This window comes from Amblyomma maculatum, chromosome 7, assembly GCF_055883805.1.
Source record: "Amblyomma maculatum isolate TAMU_Amacu chromosome 7, ASM5588380v1, whole genome shotgun sequence".
Classification (NCBI taxonomy): Eukaryota; Metazoa; Arthropoda; class Arachnida; order Ixodida; family Ixodidae; genus Amblyomma; species Amblyomma maculatum.
Window position 1 is genome coordinate 87,563,193 of NC_139350.1, and position 22,601 is coordinate 87,585,793.

Consider the following 22,601-nt stretch of genomic DNA (forward strand, 5'->3'; position numbering starts at 1 on the left):
CTTTTTACAAGTTCGTATTTTCGCCCCGCGTTGTGTTGATACGTATATATTGAAGAGTATGGAGCGACCGCGCCCACCCCCGCCACATTCTTTGCTAGGGGACGCGGTCGCTCCTCACGCGCTACTATATCACGCTAAGCGATCATGCCGTGCGCGCGTTTCGTGGCGAGTGCATGCAGTTACGGATTGAAAGGTTGTTCTGACATCTGCCGCAGGTTTGTAGGTTTTTATTTTTATTCTGTGGCCTTGTCTGCTACGACGCGTCACATCCAAGGGCTCACGCCACTGCCTCTCCAATATGTCGACACATGACTCGATCGCTGCTTTCGCTCTCTCTTGCTGCGCCCTTGCTTGCGGCTAGCAGCAGCAAAGGAGGTTGCTTTAGCCTCTTTCCATCTCCCTCTTTCATCTGGAATTCACAATGTGCTATTTATCTCCATTGTGCGGTTCACTGAAAGTTCGCCCCCCGTGCTCGCGGTTACTTCGGATGGCCGACCGTGCGGAACCTTCGACTGCAGGCTGGAGCGATGGCTCTTTTGATTATAAATATGAGTCGAGCTCGGATTTGGTCTCTCAAGAAGTATCGAGCAGTTTTTTTCTTATATTATCCTCATTTATCGAAATTTTAATCATGCTGATAATGATGATGTTAATTAACAACACCTGCAGAATATTAAAATTTGCATATTCCATTGACTATGTTATTTGTATAGCAATCATAATAAAAAATAAATCACTATGCTCGTTCCTTGAAACCAAGCCGACACTGGGGGTATGTCACGACGAGAAACGCCCGACAGCGAAAGGTTTAAGGGAGGATTCTGTTCAGGGCATTCATTTATGGAATGAAGGCATAATACAGTACATTCTTTCTGTCCCTGTCATGCGCCTTGCACTGTGCACTGTGAGTAGCAGTTCCCATTCTGTTTATTGAAGCAATGAGGAAGGGGCTGAGTTATTCAACCAGATATTGCTTATGAAAGGCACTAAAGCGTTTTGAATGAATGGCATAATAGTGGAACTGTAAATTCATCTTATCCCCATAAAGTGCAGGTACTCATCATTAGAATTGGGCTCCATGTGAAATTTCAATGACTTCTACTTGAAGGAGCACCGAGTTTAGCTCCATCCTGTTGTTTTCCTTAGTTAAAGTACAGCTGAAAGCAGTATGAAAGGGAATACGGGAGCATGTGGTCTCCACGCTTTCAAATGCGCAGTCACCAACAGGTGATAAGTATCAGCGGTAAAGATGCATCCAAAGTAAGCTTGGTTGGCTGCTCTTTCCGAGCATACCCTTGGTGCCACCATTCTCATCTTTTGTTGGTGGGGCTTTACAAAGCGCTTTGCAAAGCGTGGAGGCCGTGCGTTCCCTTTATTACTTCTAGCTGTACTTGAGATGTCTACTCTGCAAAGGGCTCCAGTATCCTATTGTAGCCTATATTCTCATCTGTAACCAAAAAACTGTCATTTGCTTCGCAGTTTACTTTTAAATCTGATAATGATGATGACACTTTCGTTAATTTTTGTTGGTATTTCTAGCTTACCGAAGCTCAATTTTCAGTTGAAGTAGCGTAGAATGTGCAGTCTTTCAGTACAGGACAAGATCTTCTTGTCCTCTTAGTTACTTTGGATCAATCGTTTGGAGGAAAAATTGGTGTCCCATGATCTTGCAAGGAAAATACACAGAACAATGCAAAATGGGCAAAAAACAAGAAGACTACTAGTAGATCAACACTCAACTATCCTATTCTTCTAAGACTTGTTTTATCATCTTCCCATCTTTTGTTTTCTTGTGTATTGTTCTACGCTTTTTGCTTGCAATATTTCTATACTCACTTAATTAGGATTGATCATCTTAAAGGGCACCTACTTAGCTCATGTTTTTCTTTACTGTGCCATGTGCACATTCTGGCTGATACAACAGATAAAGTTTTGAAATGACCTAACAGCCCTTTTTTGGCAAAATTGTGTGAAGCTGCAATAAAAAAGTTTGAGTGCAGCTTTTCTTGCTATGCCTTTCACAGCTGTGTCGGCCTCACTCCTCCTAGTAGGACTGGTCGGATGTAATTACGATGCTGCACTTTTGCATTATGCTTATGCTGCCGTATGTCGGTTTTGTAATTTATTCTCCTTGCTTGCATCATTAGGCATGATTCAGTTAATAATCAGTAATTGAGATATTCTTTCTAAATGTTAAATCTCTATACAAGAGACACTGTTACAAGAGACATTTGGTTATAAGAGACATTTGAAAATGGTTTAGTTGGTTTTCCTATGTCTGCCATGTTAACAACATTGCATACAAGAGACATGGTTGCAAGAGACACTCGGTTACTAAGGACAACTTTTTCAGGTCCCTAGAGTAATTTCTTCACTATTTAGAAGAGACACAACCCAGGTGTGCTCATGCAATGCAGCTGAAGCGTATCAACTCATACATGACGCACTTCAGATTCCCATAGCTTAATTCTGTTCCATATCAGCATCCTTTTTGTTGCAATATCTCAGGAACTGAGAGGAGCGCGCTTCCTCATGACCGGAAAGTCAAAACGACCCCGTTGTTTTAGCCACTGGCATCACATTACTGTCACCTACGAAGCAAATCAAAATGCATGAATGACATCCAGCATTTTAACTCCTCACTGTTAAAATTGGATCACAAGATGAAAGCTCAGAATCCTGATGTCTTTCTCTTTGTGAACAACGCTTCTTGCAGCACCAAATTTCTCATGCTCAAAGCCACCAAAGTTATTTTTTCCCTCCAAATGCCACACCCTACCTTCAATCAATAGGCAAAGGCATCATGCACTCTGTCAAGTTGCTGTATAAAACAAGGTTGGTAGAATGCTTGTTGCTCGACTGGCAGCAAGGCTGTACAATAGTAATTGGTGCGAAGTTTGCTGTTCAGGTGATTTCAAGGTGTCTGGAATGGCCTGAGAAGTGAAGCTGTCAAAAACTGTTTCAGACAAGCTAAGTGTAGTGACATGGTGTAAGAGAGCTAATACATGGATATATGGATACTGTGGAAAGCTTCCTTGAAGATAAAGCTTTGGCATGCATCCAAGAGGCTGCTGAGGTACCAGAATCGTTTGAGGAACTCGTATCTGCAGATGTGGATCTTGTGTGCTCCCGAAGAGCTTACAGAGTGTGCAATTCTCGTGCAAGTAAATGGCACATGTGCCATAGAGGATGACTACGAGGACATTTCACTGGAAAAGTGTCAGCATCTGAGGGTGACGAGCCTGTAAGAGTGCTTCAAAGGTATTAGAGCAAAAGGAAGGCTTGCAAAGTGAAGTGCTTTACCTCCAGGATTTGGGAAGGAATACACTCTGCACTGACAAAAATACATACTAGTATGAATAACTTCTTTAAGCTTTCCTGAACAATTTTCTGTTAATGCATGTGAATGCATTTATATGCTGATGTGCAGTAAACTGATCAATACAGTGCTTTTAGAATTTTTTTGTTACAAGAGACCTTGCTTACAAGAGACAACTTTTTCGGGTCCCTTGAGTGTCTCTTGTAACGAGGTTTTAGACAATAAATGTGATTGGCAGATTTGGAGAGCCTCTTCTGAAACCCCCATTCCATATATTTCGGATAAAGAAAACCGCACAGGAATTGTTTTTCCGAGCTCTGAAGAAAGCCCCCAAAATACAAAAAATATTGCATGACTAGCGCATTCGTGCGCCACGATTGTGGTGCTCTCAATCGTGGTTTGAGTGAACGAAGTTGGCTGCGGCCGTGACTCGACAGGCCAGTTCCATGTTAGGCTGATATGTTGGCGATGGTTGCAGCGAGCATGGTGAGATCGCTGCAGCTTGCACTGTCACATGCGCGGACTGCCTGAAGCGGACGAAGAAACCATCGCAGACATATCGGCCTGCCGTTGCAATGGGGTCGTGGAGTCAAGGCCGCAGCTGATTTCTTTCACTGAAACCCAGGTTGAGAGCAGCACAATCGTGGCACACAAATGTGCCGGTCACATGCTATTTTCGCATTTTGCGGGCTTTCTTTACAGCTTGGAAAAACGATACACGTGAGGCTTTATCAGAAATAAATGGAATGGGGGTTTCAGAAGGTGCCCTCCAACTTTGCAAGCCCCAGTTATTATCTGAAGCCAATAGTCAGTAATTTAGAAAGAATATCTTAATTACTCATTCAATTCAGTTCAGTCGTGTCCAATTCTTCGTGACCCTATGGACCATGTCACGCCACGCTTTCCGGTCTCTCACTATCTTAATTACTCATTAGTTATTTGCAAAAAAAAAAATTCTGTTGTACGTCAGATGGCTGGAAGCTGTCTGTATACAAGTGGTTTCTCTGGCCTACCTCAAATGTTTTATTTTTTAGCCATTGGCTAAAGTTAGCTTGGACACCCGGTATATATAAATGCAATGCCAAGTGCAAGCTGCCAGAAATGCCAGAAATGCAGAATGCCAACCAAAAAACTAAGTATCATAGTTTCAAGCCCTTTCCATTTGATTGTTCAGATGCTGCTAATGGTAAATATGAAAGTTGTTGACAGATTTTTTTAGACACTGAAATTTCAGACATTTTCGTATTCCATGCTTGCACAGCAGGAATTCAAGCATCCCAGAGTCGGGTCGAGTCGAAACGTGTGCCGAAATTTCTCCAACCTCATTCACCCGACATTCGGTGACCTTACTACACCATGCATGCGGAATCGCACATTCATACTTCTGCCAGAGGAGGCTATGACTGTTTTCCTATTATACCAAAGTTGAAGGATGCATCGGAAGCTGCATGGGGCATGCCACTGTACACTTGGTAGAAAGTGCAGTACCCGCAATTTCTGGGACAGGTTTTTGCAAAACCAAGCTCGAAATGTTGCATGTTCGCTGCTGCGAGTGGAGCCGTGTCATCAGCATGCCTGCCCTCTTGCGCCGCCAGGTGTGGTGATGCACGAAGGTGCGAGGTCCACCCATAGGTTTAAATGGAGCTCTTATGACGTGGGCCCTTATGTCTGGAGACAAAAAAAGGTAGAAGGGACGCACGGCAGGGGCACATCCAATTTCGGCCGTGACTCGACAGCCCAGTTTCAGCGGTAGGCTGATATGTTGGCGATAGCACCACGCTCGCTGCAGCTTGCGCCGTCTGTCTTACACCATTGCAGGTATAAGATGGAATTGTGATAGGGAGAAAAATTGACAATTATTTCCAAAGTGAACTATGCGACCACCACAAAAGGCCTCACAGTGCCAGGTGACCACAGTAGCCGACCAATTTTACGGGCTTGCGCAATATTTCGGACTTCATTCTTCATTCAGGAACTGTCACGGACCTCATAGGAACGTGTACATTTTCACTACCAATATTTCGAACTAATGGTGCCCAAAAGTTTGATTTTTTGGACCAAATTTGGCACCAGATTGTTGTTTTTTTTTGTGACATACACTAGAATGACCTTATTTTTCGCAATCAACCGGTTTTGTGTAGCCATGAAAGCTAGGCAACGCAGTCATTCGGACGAACTAGCTTGGCCATAGCTTAGCTGCTCTGTGTGCATCGTTGACATTTCAAGTAGATGCAATAAGGGAACACTCGTCGTCATTGCAGTAGCCTACAAGGGGAAAGGGGGGGTGTCGGTGCATTCACGGAGGCTTTAGTTTCACTCGTCTTTTTCCTGTAAATTTCTCCTTGCACTCTTCCCTACCATCATTAACAATGAAAACAATGTTATTGCTTCACGAGATGCATGCATTCATTCTACCTGCAGTTGCGTCACAGTATGTTGTGAAGTGGCATGGAAATGACAAAAGCATGAATGGCCGAAATGTTTTAACTAGAGGGTTATAGTTTTTTCAGCTAAGCATGATGCATTTCTGTTGTCATCACAGCACGTGGTGAATGCCTTGAGCAAGTTGCATGCTTCCCGGCGCTGCGCACGCCTGCCGCATCCACCAATCGGTGCGTGCATGCTGGCGGCCACGCCCGCCTTAGCGAATCGCGCTAGCGCACGCGCATGAGTGCTAGATCACAATAGCAGATCACACTATACTATAATGGCTATGACTCTCTATTATCGATATATGTACGAAACATCGAGGGCAGCGAAGTTCATGATTTGCAAAGCTGTGTTTTCGCAGAAAAGTAATTTTTTAGAGTACTTTTTTAATGTTCACGGATTTCTTGGACTGTTTGATTATTCGGACCATTTTCCAGGTCCTGCAGAGTAAAAAAAAAAAGGTCGGCGACTGTACGGCAACTGGCGTTTCACCTCTCATCTAATTTGAAGCTGTCGAAGGGTTAAACTCTAATGCATTGCCGGCTTTGAAGTTTGGAAAGTTTTGTTTCCATCAACACAGCAGATATACTATATGAATGCCGATGCTGATATCGCTTGTCTTGGTAGTTCTTATTCTTATCTTTTATATTGTTATATTTTGGGTCTTCCGTTTGGTGAGCGCAGAACTTTCAATGGTTTGGACATAGTAAAAATGGCAATTTGTGAATTGTAGATGTAAGAGAGAAAAGGGCTTTGGGGGGAGGGTGAGGTGGGCTTGCCACTGTTAACAATGAGCTAGCCCGCGGGGGTGTAGCAGCGTGTGCCTCATAAACTTGATGCACTGTAGTGGACGCATTGAGAGAATGTCTGCAGAGTTGCAACAGATGGCAGAACCACCCCTGTGAATCTTTTAATGAAGAATTGTAAGCATAGGAGTGCTCGTGCACAGAGAAGCCTGCACTCCTTTTTCAAGTTGAGCATGCAGCGCTTGCGCCGAGTGACCATGCCGCCCTTAGGAGGGAGGGGTTGGCACATTTTCTCCATGGTTTGTGACCTTCAGCTGAGATACCCAGTGGAGGGATGATAATAGAAGTTTCAGAAATATGCTGAAGATGACACCACCTCAAGTGTGCTAGCTTTTTCTTCCAGCGTGCATTGTTCAGTGGGGAAGGAAGTGCACACAGCTGTATTAGGGACACTTGAAGGGTAAATTTTTTGCTATTGAATGTCTCGTATGCTGCTTCATGAGGTAACATAGCTTTTACGTATTCTTGCACCCAGGACATTTGACTATGTTCAACGGGAGCTGCCAAAGGTTCCGGCCAACATTCCAGTTCTAGTTTTGGCCAACCACCTGGACATGAAGCACCACAGAAACATCACTGAGGACCAAGTGCGCTTCTATGTTGAATCCGTAGAGCGGTGGGTGGTTGTTTTTTTCATCTTTTTTTTCTTTTCGGACAGTTTCACCCGGCAGTAGTCTTGGTTTTTGTCAGATGTCTAGAATATAATGGAATCTCGCTAATTAGAAATCTCAGAAATAAAACTTTTATACAGACTCTCACTTCGGTCCTATCTAGCATCAAGCATGTTTTTTAAAAGGGTTCCCTCTTGTTCTGAACTCCGTGTAATGTGAATTCTTTTCCCCTGTAATGTTTGAACTATTGAGAATTCATTGCGTGATTTTTTGGCTCCAGCATGACAATTATTTTCCTATGTCTGAAACACGCTGCCATTAACCCCTTAACCGTTTCGGACGAGCTGCGCTCGTCCTTGCAAAGCCGTCTCCAAACCGTTTTGGGCGACTATAGCTCGTCCTCGCTGAATAGGTTCTTCCCTTCAGCGTTTCGAACGAGCAGCGCTCGTTTGTGGCTTAGATGGCATTTTGCTCGACAGATGGCAGCACTGACCTGTTAATTTCGTTTTTTTCTACTACATAAACGTCTTTTACGTATGGCAACATAATAACCGAAATCAGCACTAAACAAATAAGCAGTTTTGTTAAGAAATTCGTTGATATAACAAAGCGGTGAAGGGGTTAAAAAAAGGGGGGGGGGGACAAGTCTGTGTTTGAAAATTAGTAAAACGAAGTAAATATTTTGTTTATTTTCATGACACCAACAATTTTCTGCAGCTATCTGGTTCGATTTATCACGCGTCATGATCGCAGCTGACCGCGTGCTTTCACTGATTCATACATGCAAGGATAAACGATAAAAAAATAAATAAAATAAACATCCCCGCAAAAAAAAAAAAAAGAAAACCCTGCCGCTTCTTAACGTCCGCAGCCACCATATCTTACGCTACGCCGCACGTACAGCACAATGATAAGAAAGAATGACTCTCGAAAAAAAACAAAATAAAAATAAAAAAAAAACAAAAAAAAAAAAACGGAGAGCCTTTTTAACATCCGCAGGCGCCATAGCCACGTCCGCCGCTGCGCCGCCACACGCAGAGGGTTCGCAACACACGCTGGAAAAAGCGTCCGACGTCGGTCTGAAAACGGGCTGAGCTGGCTTGGCGCATGCGTTGTTGCGCATGCTGAAGGAGAGAGATAGCTCAGCAAAAGAATGGGCACACCCACGCACATGGCTTGCAAACGTCATGTGTTGGTGCGCGGGAAACAACTGCAGATGCGCGCGCCTTTGGGGAATGGGCGCGACGCTGCCCAGACCAGCCGTCGCCAAACTGTCCCCTCTCACACCTTCCGCGCGTGGCTTGAAAACGTCACGCGGCAAACGGCCAAGGGTGATGCGATCATCTTTGGGGAAGGCACACTTTCCAGTGCTTGGTGCGGAGTTCGATATATCGAACGACCGGTGAAATTGAGTTCGATATATGACGCGGCTTTCCTATACTTTTACATGGGATTTTCAAGGGGATATTTCGTGAGTTCGATATAACCAAAATTCGATATATCCGGGTTCGATATAACCGGGTTCGACTGTATTATTGGTCTCGAAATAAAGAAAATACTTTTCACATCAAAATCCGCCCTTAAGGTGAACTAGGCTAAAGATGTATTCTCAAGTAAGACCAACAGTGATTTGGTTAGTTTCTCATGTACTCATGTAAAAAAGAAAGATCTGTCAAAGGCTAACTTTTGCGATGAGTGCAAATCACGGCAGCTTAGTCCACAATACTCATAGAGTCTCTGTCGGGCACTGTCGAGACAAGCAAAAAAAAAAAAAAATTAATAATAATAATGAAAGCGCTTTAACGCTTCCCTGCTCCTGCTCTTTGCTGTCTTGTGCAGGGAGGGTGATGCAGAGGTCTGACAAGGCCAGTTGCGTGCTCTGCACACGTGTGACATGCTGCACATTGCCTCCGTGGGTGAAAAGGGGCTGGGTGCACCTGCATGTGCAGGTGATTATGGTCGTGCTGTGGAGGTAGCAAGATGAAAGGCAAAGCGTAAAAAAAAAACTAATAAAAAAAAAAAAAGTGGTGACATCAGAGGTTTTGCTGCATGGCTTGCCAGATGGGCATCGTTGGAGCACAATGAGCTGTGTAATCCCGATCTCTTATTGGTAGAGTCCCGCAACTTATTTCTCTTCAGTGGTTTTCTGTGAGCTACTGCATAAACTGTAATATAGGTCGAGTAGGAATATAGGGCGACCCCTGTACCTTTTAGTGAAAAAATAATAATAATGAAAACAAAAAAAAATGGAAAAGGGCGTATATTTACATCGGCTGAGTCCCTGCATCACAGGAGCTACGATCTCACTCCAAACTTTCAGCAGCGCCATCGGAAGACTACTCTTTGCTGCTCGCCACCTCCCAGAGTGTCCTGTAGTAGTTCCATCAAGTGTGTTGCTTACGCAGCATTTCTTGAAAAGCTGCATGCAAACAGCTGATTTTGTCCGTGGCAACGCACGTCAAACCACCGAACTGTCGCTGAGAGAGCGGCTATGTTGCCGTTTGCTTCGGCGAACATCACTTTTTTTGGAAAGCCACTGTGAGCTGCCTCCACATGCCGTTATTCATTGCTAAAGAGGCATTTTATACTCTCATAGGTCGAACGAAAGAGCACACGCAAAGATAAATGTGCTTGGGACGGGAAAAAATGCCAGCAACTGCAGGATGTCGATCCGGTTTTGGTATGGTGGCAAGAAGGGGGCAATGTGACAGACGGCGCACAGGGGGTGATGAAACCTATAAATGGCGCTACTTGCAACTGGTGTGCAGCCGTCGCGGCGGTTGGAGGGGGCGGCACAGGGCACCAGGCACGCGTGTCGCGTGAATTTTGCGTCGCGTTTGAATTTTTATTCTGATGCGCGATGCTACTATGACGAAATGTATGCAGATCGGAGATGAAAAGATGCATTGTTTTCTACATCAGTGCACGCAAATGAAGCCTAGTGACGCAACTTTGGAAAAGCAGGCTTTAATAGAACGCATATCAGAGTAATAACTTTGTACCCGTTTAGTTTTCACTGAAAGCTTGATAGCGCAAGTGAATATGGACAACGAACACGGACAATTCGGAACTCTGACTGGGAGCTTTGGAGTTCGGCTGCAGCCGCGGCAAATATAATGAGCGGCCACAGAAAAAAAAGAAAGATGTACTAGCAAATTAGTTCTCAGTGCGCTACGACACGCTAACAAGTAGACAAACGTAAAACAGACAGGACAACGAACAAAGTACTATTTGTTCGTCGGTCTGCATGCGCCAGCAACATGCTGTTTATGGCTACGTTACTTGGAAGCTGTAGCTCATCAGTAATAGGTGCACTTGTGGATGTTCTGGCGCATCTCATATCATGCACTAAATATTTTCCATCACTGCTTTTGCTGGACAAGTCCACAAGACCAAAGGAAACACTTCATTACAAGGCAAAGAAATTATTTGCACAAAATTTCCACAAGAGCATAAATGACGTTTATTTTATTAATACAATATACAAATGCAGACGTCAGACCGAGCGAACAACGAATGAATGGCTCTGCTTCGAATTCACTCCGTTTAACTTCAAATGTTTCTGGCGCTAATTTTGAAGAGCCTTGCCCTTTATTCAAAGAGTAAAAAAATAAAATGAATCCATAATTAGCACCACAAACTGGAAACATTTTGCAGTAACCTCTTTACGATGAAGATCGCGCATCCCACTTGGTGGAGTTTGTTAGAATGCTGAGAAACTGCGCGAAATCATGCACACTGAAAGCATAAAATGTTTTCTTTTAACAAAAAATGTGAATGCGTCCCCTACTGCCTTAATAATGCCGGCCAGCATAGTTCTGTGGTACAGCCAGGAACAAAAGTTTGCAGGACGGGGATTTGTGGGAAAACTTTATTTCTTCGGTGCCTCGCTAGTTTGTCTTCTGATATTTTTTTTACTCTGAATGGGGCGTGCATGTCCCCTCGTGATTCCACACATTTCGTTCTCCATAATTGCCCGACCACGTACACACACACACACACACACACACGCACACGCACACGCGCACGCGCACACGCACACGCACACACACACACACACACACACACACACACACACACACACACACACACACACACACACACACACACACACACACACACACACACACACACACACACACACACACACACACACACACACAAATTCCACCAGGAAACCAGCATTCCTCAAATTTTTGTTCCTGGCTGTAAAATAAGCCTCCCCTATCAAACTGTTGCATGCACAGGGATCTTAATTGCATTCAGCTGCTGCTCAGGTGAATTCGAGGCCAGAATCACAATTCTGGCAAGAAATTTTGCTGATTAACTTCTGTGTGACACACCTTGCCATGTAAAAGATAAGCTGGCTATCACTTGTTTCACCCACATTATTGTGGCCTGAACTTAGGCACAGCTGAATAAGAGAGCCAGTATCACAATGCTCCCAGCATGTCCTCAAATATAAACATGTCCAGCGTATTAAAATATTATTTTCAGCTGTTGATTAGCAAAGGCATAGTGTAACAATTAGGTTGGGCTTGAATATTCTTTTGTTTCTGTGGATGGGTAAGGTTATAGAAACTAGGGCAGATGATAGTTACGAGAAACTGCGTAGGTCTTGGGTGAAGATTTGTCTTGAGTATTCTCTACCGAAAAAGTTATCCTGACTTAGCATGCCATGCGTTCGCAAATGAGACACAATTAGTCGTCGGCACCTTTGATATTTCGCAACCCCAGTTCGCGTTAAGCTGCATCTTTAGGTGTTCTGAAAAGGGGGTTTTGGCTTTGTGTGCTCTGTACCCGCTACTGCGCCCGGCTACAAAACATGTTCGCGCTTTTGCGCCACGAGTGCACACAGCGTTATCTACTACATAACACAGGATCAGCACAACGTCACCCACTTCGCACCTCAAAAGGATCACTGTGGTACATGTGCGACTCCCAGCTTCGAATCGTTCGCGGTCCACGTGCAAACAAGCGCAGTCCACGTGTCCCAGACCTCGCCCGCACCCGCGCTGCTGCGCTCGATCGCACGGCAGCGGCTGGTTCCCCATTCACACCAGAGCACTGCAGCGCCCCTTGCGGCGCCGGGAAATTTCTTCTCCGATCGCGCCTCCCTCTCACAAGGCGCGGATATGTCGCCCGTCACACTGCCCCGTCCGTTCATGAGCAGACACGTCACTTGTTGCCAGACTGTGCCTCAAATTCTGCGAAAGACCGCTATATAAGACGAGAGGCGACTTTAATTTTTTTTTTTTTTTTAGGAAAAATCTCGACCTATAATACTGCAGTTTAACGGTAATTTTGGCGCTAAAGTGTCTCTGAACACAATCTAAATGTAACACACATCCACGGAAGACAGGATAAGCTTCTATGGTTGCTACTGTGAACAATATTGAGTTTTGTGAGCATTTTCATACCCCAACAAATGGCTGTGTTAATGTCAGCTTTATGGCTATTTAGATTAAACAACATCATAAAAGCAACCTAAAAGAGAACGCAGCCCCAGAGAACATCTTGGTAATTTATTAAAATGTTTTGAAACGTACAAAAGAAAAGAGTACAGTAAAAGTGAACAGTATGAACTGGAGTCGAACCTATGTCTTTCTGGTTTGAAATATGTAGCCTTAAGCCAGGGGTTCTCAAACTGGGTTCCGCGGAACACAGGGGTTCCGCGGGCTGTCTTCTTGTGTTCCGCGAGAATCCTCAGAGCTCAGGGCAAGCACTGCTCTCAAAGAGAAATTTAATGGTGAAGGCTTGGTGACATTTTGGATGGGGACTGCTCCACTGTTTCCATGCCTCTTTGAAAGGGCAGTGAACATTTCGCTTCCCTTTGCAACTACATATGCATGTGAACAGGCATTTTCAGCCCTCGCCTATCTGAAGAACAAGCACAGGAGCCGTCTTGACCCGGCAGCTGATATGAGACTGGCTCTGAGTGCTACTGAGCCACGCTTTGACTTGCTCTTAAAAGGGAAGCAGTACCACCCATCACATTAGTATTTGTATTAATCTGTGCAATAAACATTTAACCTTTGCAACTCTCTTTGCAAAAATGCACTCGACAACATTGCTCGTAAGTGAAGGCAGGGGGCGGGGTTCCCTGCAACTTATTGAAGGCTTTTGGGGTTCCTCCAAGCAAAAAAGTTTGAGAACCCCTGCCTTAAGCCATTGCACCACGGATACAGCAGCGATAGTGGGCTTTATTTTTTTGTATTTGTTTTAACAGTATTTCTGCTATTCACTGCTAGGTGACGCTGCTCAGTGAGCCCTACCTTTGAGAGAGCGGAGTCATGCCTACGAGTCAGAGGGAGAGCAAAAAAACAACAACCAAAGTTTACTACAGCAGACATAAAGATGTATAATGTTTCCAAATGGGGTGACCTGTGATTTTAATGCCTTTGCATGGTTGTATTAATTGGGTCTTAGCAATTAGTGTCTCACCGTAAAGTCATTTTATTTATTGCTCTCCCTGTGGAATCACAACCATTTTGTTTATGCGAGTGTAGTGTGAGTGATTTCCTTTTTATGACCATATCTTCAATGTAAATGCTTACCGCTTTACCTTTATTCACTTATTCTCGTTTCTAGTTAGCACTGGCATGTTTACCAATGTGCAGTTTCTTTAAAAAACTTTTCTGCTGCATTCTACTGGGCATACATTCTACCAGTAATCAGTTAATGTAAAAATAAAAATGTGAACTCCAGCTGTAAGTCATGTTTAGTATGTGGTGTTGGGAAGCCATGTAGTCAGTAATGTAATTCTGTTCATTGCTCTCATGTAAGATGTATTTGGATGCACCTTGCATGCACACATGGCCTTTTTTTGGAGAGCACTTTTGAACATTAGCTTGTTCTTGTGGTCCTTTCAAGCTTCACACATCGTTATCATCTTTCAACCATCTGTCTGTGTCTTCCTTGTTTTTTTTTTTTTTGTTGTTGAAGTTGCATTGAGAATTTTATGGAACTCTCATCTGCAGACCTGCAGGCAGTGCCCAGATTCGCTATGCGGAGTCTTCATTGCGCAATGGTTTTGGCCTCAAGTTCCTGTACAAGTGGTTCAACCTGCCTTTCCTCCAGCTGCAGGTGCGTAGCACCATTCTTTTCTAGTTTTTTGTCTTTTTGATGTGTTCCTTTCGAATTGCGGCGGTCTTGTTTACTCAAGCTACAGAAGAGTAACGTCAGAGGATTCCTTTTTGACCACATCCCCCTTGTAAATAGCTACCTCTTGACCGTTATTCACATATGCGCCTTTATAGCTACACCAGCATGTTTACCATAGCCATTCTTTTCAGTTGATTTAAAACTTTTCTGCTACACTCTGCTAGGTATGCATTGTGCTATAGTAAAATCTTTATGATATTAATATCACGAGGTCAGAAAAAGTTTATCTGACAGTCATACCATCGAAAGTGATCAATATCTGTGTACAGAAACATGGGATATGCATTCATGCATATATGGTTATGGCTGAGGGGGTTTGTTTTTGGCCCCTGACCTCAGCTCACGACTGGCGATGTACGAGTCATTGGTTACTGCTCATTACTCGCAGTGCGTACTGTACTGCCTGGCTAGTGATCTCCGTGCTGACAACGTGCAGACTGCATGCTGTCGTTCTTGTAGTATGTATCGCATGACCAGCGATGTACGAGCCAGAGTGATATATGAGCATTGCTTCCTGCTCAAGGGTGCAGTTGTGGCTTGTGGTATGTGTGTTTGTACCAGCTGTTGGGGTGAAGGATAGCATTCAGAATATCTAAAGTACTGCACATTGTACACAGTGCACTCTGGCTGGAGACTGTGATGAATTCATATCATCCCGAAATTCGTATCAACTGTGCTCACATCAGATACGACTTTTTATAATGAGGTTCAACATTATTAGGAAATCGATGCATCATTGATAACTTTTTTCAACCCAGAACCATTTGGAGGCTGCTGATTGAGTTGTACAGATGCCTTCCTCCCATATTTTATGTTGTGCTAACAGCTTAAACTACTTTTGCATCGAAAAATAATTGCAAAATACTATTCATGTTCACACGTGTCCATAAACAGCAGTATATTTAGTCTTGGATGATATTAAGGTACTATTGTAATTCAAACAAAAACCTCTGGTTTCTTGAGGTTTTAATTAAAGATGGGTTGTTGTATTTTATATTATGCAACTTTTTGCTGACAGCGTTGGAAGAAATATTTCTGCAGTGAACTTGCTAAAATGCATGCCATTGGTTTCTCTCAACATCAGGTAATGCAATAAGGATAAAATTATTCCCCTGCCTATGTTAGAATTTTAGCTGTAGAATTTTCAGCATGCCACTTCAGAGACAAGAATACAAACTTTCATTCCCGCCTCTGTGGTTGCAACTTCAAGCATGCAAGCAGTGGCACGTGATGTTTGCAAAAACATTGAAGGTGGATGCATGTGATCGCTTTTAAGCACTTACTCAAGAGGCCTTTCATCATCATCATCATCACCAGCCTGACTCCATCCACTGCAGAGCTAAAGTCTCTCCCCTATCCCTCCAGTTAAGCTGGTCTTGGCACTTGGCCACAACTGAAGAGGTTACTCCACCCCACAATCTCCTTGGTCTCATAATACTGGATGGTCAAAGCCACTACAAGTGGTGCAATGTATTTTTCACCAGCTGCGCACTGTCTAGGAATATGAATTTGTTGTAAGCACTGCAAGATAAGTTCCATTGTGGCCCGTAACCTGTGGATAATATAGAAACTGTGGGGTACCAGCTGAGTTAAGGTATATCGAATTATTGTTTATATTCTGTGCAGAAATGTAGCACTATTGTTTGTGGTTGACCAGTGTCCGGTGGAATGTTTGATACATTGAATGGTGTACTCCTGTTAGTGGCACTTCTCATAACAGCACTCTTTTGTCACTTTTTGTGCTCAGAGATGGGTTGGCGTGACCTTGTGCTCCTGCTGGCAGTGCTAGGGCTGTTAAATAGTGCCTTGAGGTGGATATATGGTTGGCTTGAGGTTGACCTTCCTCCTCTTAAATGCAGTTTTTGCCATGATGCATTGAAGCCAACCTAAGCCTAGTGCTGGTGGGCAGGTGGGCCCTGGCGGGCTTCTCTTGCTTCACTGCAGAAGGCATTGTGGAAACGAAGTGGACCATAGTTTTAATGAAAGGTCATTCTATTTCTACTGCACTATATTAGTAACAGGATTAGGCATCTCTTGATAGGCTGTGGTGAATTCCAAAGCACCACCTGCTTCGGTTTCAATGCGATGCAAGTTAGGCCTGGCAATGGCTAGTGGACTGCAAACTGCTGCAAAAAAAGTGTGTCGCTAGCGTGGATGCAGCATATGTTTTGGTAGTTTACAGGCAGGCTTATTTATTGCCATTTTTTATATATTGAATTATCGATACATCAGGCTATTTCACAATCCCCATTGGGTTTGATGCATCCAGGCTCACCAGTAGTTTGTTTGCTCGGCGTATTTCAAGTGGTTGACGCTTCACGTGGCCAAGCTGATGCTGATGCTTGCCTCCCGTCTTTCAGCGGGAGAGCCTGCTGCTGCAGCTGGAGCGCAACAGCCAGGAGACAAATGCGACCAACGACGAACTGGACATGCTGCAGGAATCTGAGGAGCAGAACTACGAGTTGTGAGTGCCCACCATGTGCTCTGTTGTGGCATTAGGCCGTTCTATTGGGAAGGCACGCTGTCCTGTTATGGGGCTTCGTATGCTTTCTCAGCTGGAAGTGGGATTGTTCTTGCTTGAGGAGTGCCAGTGTTTATAGTTGCGCTCTTCTGGTCAGCCTGGTGATAGGTGTGTTTCTCCTTAACACTTTCCTGCCCACACCTATCCCCGTCAATGGTCCTCTACCATTGGCTCCAAAAATCAAATTCGCTTCCGAAACGCTCTTGGACAGCTGTAGTAGAGAAACGAGTCTCTCAGTTTTGTTTTCTGTTTTCTTCTTCTGCTGCATGGTACGATTTTAAAAAGCCTCTGGGTCTGGGTCAGGTGACATGCTTGTGTTGTTTACATTATGACATTGGCCCTGCCACAAAATTGGAGAGCGCGTTCACACCCACGGAGTGGCACATGTTCAGTGTTCTTTTCAGCGCTTGGCTGAAGCTTGGCGCATTAGTTTGTGACCTCATGGGTCTGCACACCCTGGACGAGCACTCTGCTGCATAGTGCAGGTGGGTAGCATGTCGTTGGAGGAAGCATGCCACTGGCGTGGGTGCACCATATTCACTCTTCTGGTTGGCGGAGAAGTTAATCAGCTGGCATGTTTTATGTATCAAATTATCGGTATATTGAACTGTTTCATGATCCCCTTCGAGTTCAATATATCGAGGATCAACTTATTTCAGTTTTGGAGGCCATCGATTTCGGTGCCGTGTTAGCCACAGTTTTAGGATGGCATTTGACTGTGTTCATTTAGAATCTGAGCTATAAGTATTTCTTGCTTAACAAAAAAAAAATAATAATTACACTTATTCTAGGTCAGCATTGGGGTACACCTTTTCCTGTGATTATTATGGCAGACAATAATCATAGAGGCCATTTTAGTGTGACTGACTGTGTGGCATTGAAATTTAAGAGATGGATTTCTAGGTGTGTGAATTTTTATAAGGATTCCAACTCTGAATAATATTTGTATAATATATATATATATAGAAAGCTTGAATGACTGCACACCGCTGCTGAGAACAAACAAGAGCAATGGAATAGCAGTACCTGACTTCTTAAGAAAGCGTCAAAACGATGTGACATTTAACTATGCACATTTATCTCCGTTTGGCTTTTAAGCTGGACACTCCTGCGCTCTTCCTAAATAACAGGCCATGGGAAGACTCTTATTGCAAATGATTTGAAGACACTGTGGCTGTGGCACTCTGCCCGTCACGGATGGCTATAACTATTTATTTATTTATTGTTTCCTCAAGGGTCCACAGGGGACATTACATGAGGGGTGGGCAAACAAAAAGTTAATACGAACACAGATGGTCTTCAATGGCGGTTTTGAATAGAACACGATTGGTGATGGCCTCCACTTCGGATGGAAGGTCATTCCAGTCATTGGCTGTTCGAAGAAAAAATGACATTTTATATGTTTCGGTGCGGGCCCGTTCAGGGTAGACGGCGTTAGGGTGACTATGACGAGAAAAGCGATGAGCGCGTGTTATCGGGGCAGTTTCATGATCGGAAGTGTGATAAAATTTATGATACAGCGAAAGACGGGCGATTTTACGCCGACAGGCCAGTGTTGGGAGATTAAGCTGAGATTTTAGTGCTGTAACGCTAGTATAGCGAGAGTAGTCGGAGCAAATGAATCTGGCAGCGCGGTTTTGGACTGCTTCGAGCGTGGTGATTAGGTTAGTATAGTGGGGATCATATGCAGCACATGCGTAATCAAGTTTAGGACGTATGAAAGTTATATAAGCAAGAAGCTTAATGGGAGGGGGAGCTAGTGATAGGTTACGGCGCAAATACCCTAGAACTTGATTGGCTGAATTGGTGATGTGGTGAATATGATGCGACCAGGTTAAATCTTTACTTAAATGGATACCAAGATACTTGTATGAGTCAACGGATGAAATAGGATTGTTGATAATTGTATAAGTATTTTCACGGTGGTTGCGCCGGCGATGGAAAGAAATAAGTGACGTTTTACTGCTATTTAGGGACATGAGCCAAGTACTACACCATTCTTCGACGCGTGCGAGATCTTCTTGAAGAATGGTGGCGTCGGAGGAATTATGTATTGGGCGGTAGATGACGCAATCATCCGCAAAGAGTCGGACATTAGATCTGATGTTAGAGGGTAAATCATTTATGTAGATAAGGAACAGAAGAGGGCCTAAAACGGTCCCCTGAGGGACGCCAGACAAGACAGGGGAGAGGGATGACGAGTGTGAGTTAGCATGAACGAATTGATAACGATCAGTAAGGAAGGCTCGAATCCAATCCAGAACTAGGGGATGAAGGTTTAGGCGTGACAGTTTAAGAATTAGGCGCGCGTGCGGGACTTTATCAAATGCTTTTTCGAAATCCAGAAATATTGAATCCGTGGGAATGTTACGATCTAGGCATGCGTGTATATCATGAAGAAAAAGAACAAGTTGCGTGTCACAGGAATGGTCTTTACGAAAGCCGTGCTGGTTAGAATGAAAAAAATTACGAGATGATAAAAACTTGGCAGTATGAGAATATATGATATGTTCCATAATTTTACAACAAACACAGGTTAATGAGATTGGCCTATAGTTAAGTGGTGAAGATCTGTTACCTTTCTTGTGGACTGGAATGACCTTCCCAATGCGCCAGTCCCGTGGTAATGAGCACGAAGAATATGACTGCTGAAAAATCAGAGACAGTATGATACTGCAGAGGTCTTTGGTGTTTTTGAGGATTTTGGCATTGATGCCGTCAATACCAGCGGATGAAGAATTTTTTAGTTTATCGATGACCATGGCGATGCCGCGCGGTTCAAATGCAATGTTATCCATAGGTGTGTGAAGAAAACTGGGTGCATCAGGGAGGTTATTAAGAGGTTCGTTTGTGAATATAGAACAAAATGCATCATTTAGAATATTAGGAACCTCTGATTCAGAAGAGGAAACACCAGTATTATCAGTCAGAGAAATTATGCTAGAGGTGGAGGGGCAAATAGTTTTCCAGAAACGCTTCGGGTTTTCATGCAGCATGTTAGGCAAGGTGGATGAGTAGAAGTTATTCTTAGTTTTGATGACCTCGGTATCGTAATTAGCCGCGGCAGTGTAATATTTCTCCCAGGCGGTAGCCGTGCCTGTAGTTTTAGCTGCACGAAATAATCGCTTCTTTTTGTTATTTAATCTTTTAAGTGTTTTGTTATACCATGGGGATCCAGGACGTTCTGTTACGGTTATGGTCGGGATATGTAAATTTATTAGGCGTTGCATTTCGGACTTAAAGAGTAACCAGTTAGATTCAAGAGAGCGTAGTGAAAAACCAGACGAAAAGTTATCAAGGAAAGCAGCAAGATCGCGGTTAAAGCCAACGTAGTTACCTTTATTATAGAGGGTAAGCGTTTTCTTGATCTTTTTCGCGTTTCGTAAATCACAAGAAAATGTAGCATGAATGGCCATGTGGTCGCTGAGCCCTTTAATGTAAGTGATGGGTGAGAAGCTATTAGGTTGTGATGTCAGCACAAGGTCCAGAATATTAGCAGAATGATCTGTTAAACGAGTTGGACGGTCGATTATTTGATCTAATCCAAACGTGAGGCAGGTGTGAACAAATTCACACTCAGGGTTAGATTTTGAAAGCGTGGAAGCAAGATCCGACCAGACGATAGATGGAAAGTTGAAGTCGCCAAACAATAAAATTGGAGTATCGGTATAAAGGGTCGTTAGCGTGTTTAGGGCATCATGCAACAAGGAATTAAATAAAGGATCATTGTTTGGGGGGCGATAGCATATACCAATGAGAACACGTGGATAACATGCATTACAGCAGAGCCAAACCATTTCCAAATTGCTTGAAATTGTCACACGTGAGCAACGTAATGAGCGATCAGTGGCAATGAGTACCCCCCCACCCCTCATTTCGCTACGATCTGCTCGAAATATATCAAAATTCGGAAGGGAGGGTAAAATCTCAGTGTCGCAAACAGTAGAGGTGAGCCAAGTTTCGGTTAACAGAATTACGTTAGCAGAACATGATTCAACGAGGTTACATAAAGCATCGCGTTTTGGGATCACACTACGGATGTTAGTGAATAAGAATGATAATGAGGAACGGTAAGTCTGCTTCGCAGTGTGATTCTGTTGAAGTGGTTGCTAGGGTTGCTCATGTTCAACTACATGATTAGTGGTGCGATCAAATATATAAGTCTTACTTCCGGATATCAACTTGTCATGGCATAATTTAAATTTTAGCCCTTCGCGTTTACCATAGTCATAGAGGCTTTTCCGCGCGAGACGGGTGTTTGGAGAATAATCCTCGGAGACACTGAAGCCAGTACCTTTGAATTTGCTATTCACCGATAGTACATGCTGCTTGTCTTTAAAATGAGCTAATTTGACGATAATATCCTCGTATGAATGTTTTTAACACTGCTGCCACCTTTCAGCACCCTCTGGAATTCTGCCCATTGCTTTTTCGCAGGTTTGTGGAGACCCTGAACAACCGGCGGAGGCAGATGGCTGAGCAGCTCTCGTCTGCCTCAAAGTTTGCGGAGGCTGCAGCTGGCATGCCCAATGGAATGCCTTCCAGTGCCACAACAGCCAACTGTAAGTGGGACACTCACAAGCTGGGCAATCAGACATCATAACAAACTTTTGTGCTTTTAATGTGTCTGTCTTTTAGACAGATTATTTAAAATGCCAAGCTCTAATAGAGGCTGTGTGAGGTATGGATGGCAAGTAATCCTGAACAGCCTCAGTGCATGAGCAAAGGGATAAGTTTTGGATCTGTTAGAGGCTTGCAGTGTAAGGGGGATGCAGCAGTTCACACTGTTTTCATTATTTATGCATGAAATGCCGCCAGATTTGTCAAATATTTAACTTCTTATGCATATTTTTTTACATTTTATTTAAGCTAGCTGTTAAAATTGCTGAGTAATGAAAACACAGCATAAAGTCCATCGCCAGGATTATACAATTAAACCTTATGTAAAGAACCTCCATATAGCGAATTCCTCGATATTACGAAGTTTTTCAATTCCCCAATGCCGCCCCCATTGAAGTGCATGTATTTGAGAACCCCGTGTAACAAACATTTCGCGGCAGTTGATCTTGATATAACGAACTCGCGGCACCAACTGTCTCTTAGCTAGTGCTGAGCGACTGGAAATTTGGCACAACCCCGCAAGTTTCAGGACAATAAAACACGAACTGAAGTGAAAGGAAAGCCTACTACAGTGAAAGCTCATTAATTCGAACCTCGATAATTCGAACTACACTACTTGGTCCGGCCAAGCTCCATAGAGACCTGTGTATAAAAATGCCCGTTAATTCGAACGCGAGTCGGTTCCGCTACGGATAATTCGAACTACGCGCCGCCGCGTCTGGGCGGCTTGGCGCACATCACACGGCAAAAAAAAAAAAAGTAAAGAAACATCTCCGCGATCGGTAGGCATAACTAGAGGCTGCGCACGTCCAAAACGGGGACAGAAGATGGAACCAGGTAAAACTATGGAAGAGTGGGTAAAACTTAAATGGCACCATGACTGGCGTGGCGGCTGGCCGGCAGCGTTGGAGGGAGGGGACGGCGGCCGCGGCAAGGTCAGTGCATGGCCGCGCAGCGGCGGCTGCCTGCTCTCTCTTCTGCGCAACTTTCGTAGCTCGCAACTAAATACTCGTTAATTCCAACCCTGTTAATTTGGAAATAGGAATGAGTACTGTCGGCGCGGTTCCAGCCAACGCCCATAAAAGGCTCTATGATCTCGGACGGGCACTATGGGTTAAACTTTTTTTTTT

The 22,601-nt window shown here is 43.9% G+C and overlaps 1 protein-coding gene across 2 annotated transcripts in view; it reads left to right on the forward strand.

Annotated features, from left to right (window-relative positions):
* Window positions 1-22,601, forward strand: part of LOC146183895 (rab-like protein 6) — a 97,606-nt gene that overhangs the window by 15,595 nt on the left and 59,410 nt on the right. For both annotated transcript variants that reach the window (XM_084609225.1, XM_084609226.1), the window contains exons 5-8: window positions 7,031-7,171; window positions 14,147-14,252; window positions 16,691-16,794; window positions 21,289-21,413. In XM_084609225.1, the coding sequence (XP_084465351.1) occupies window positions 7,031-7,171; window positions 14,147-14,252; window positions 16,691-16,794; window positions 21,289-21,413 (476 nt within the window). The remainder of the gene's footprint in view (window positions 1-7,030; window positions 7,172-14,146; window positions 14,253-16,690; window positions 16,795-21,288; window positions 21,414-22,601) is intronic.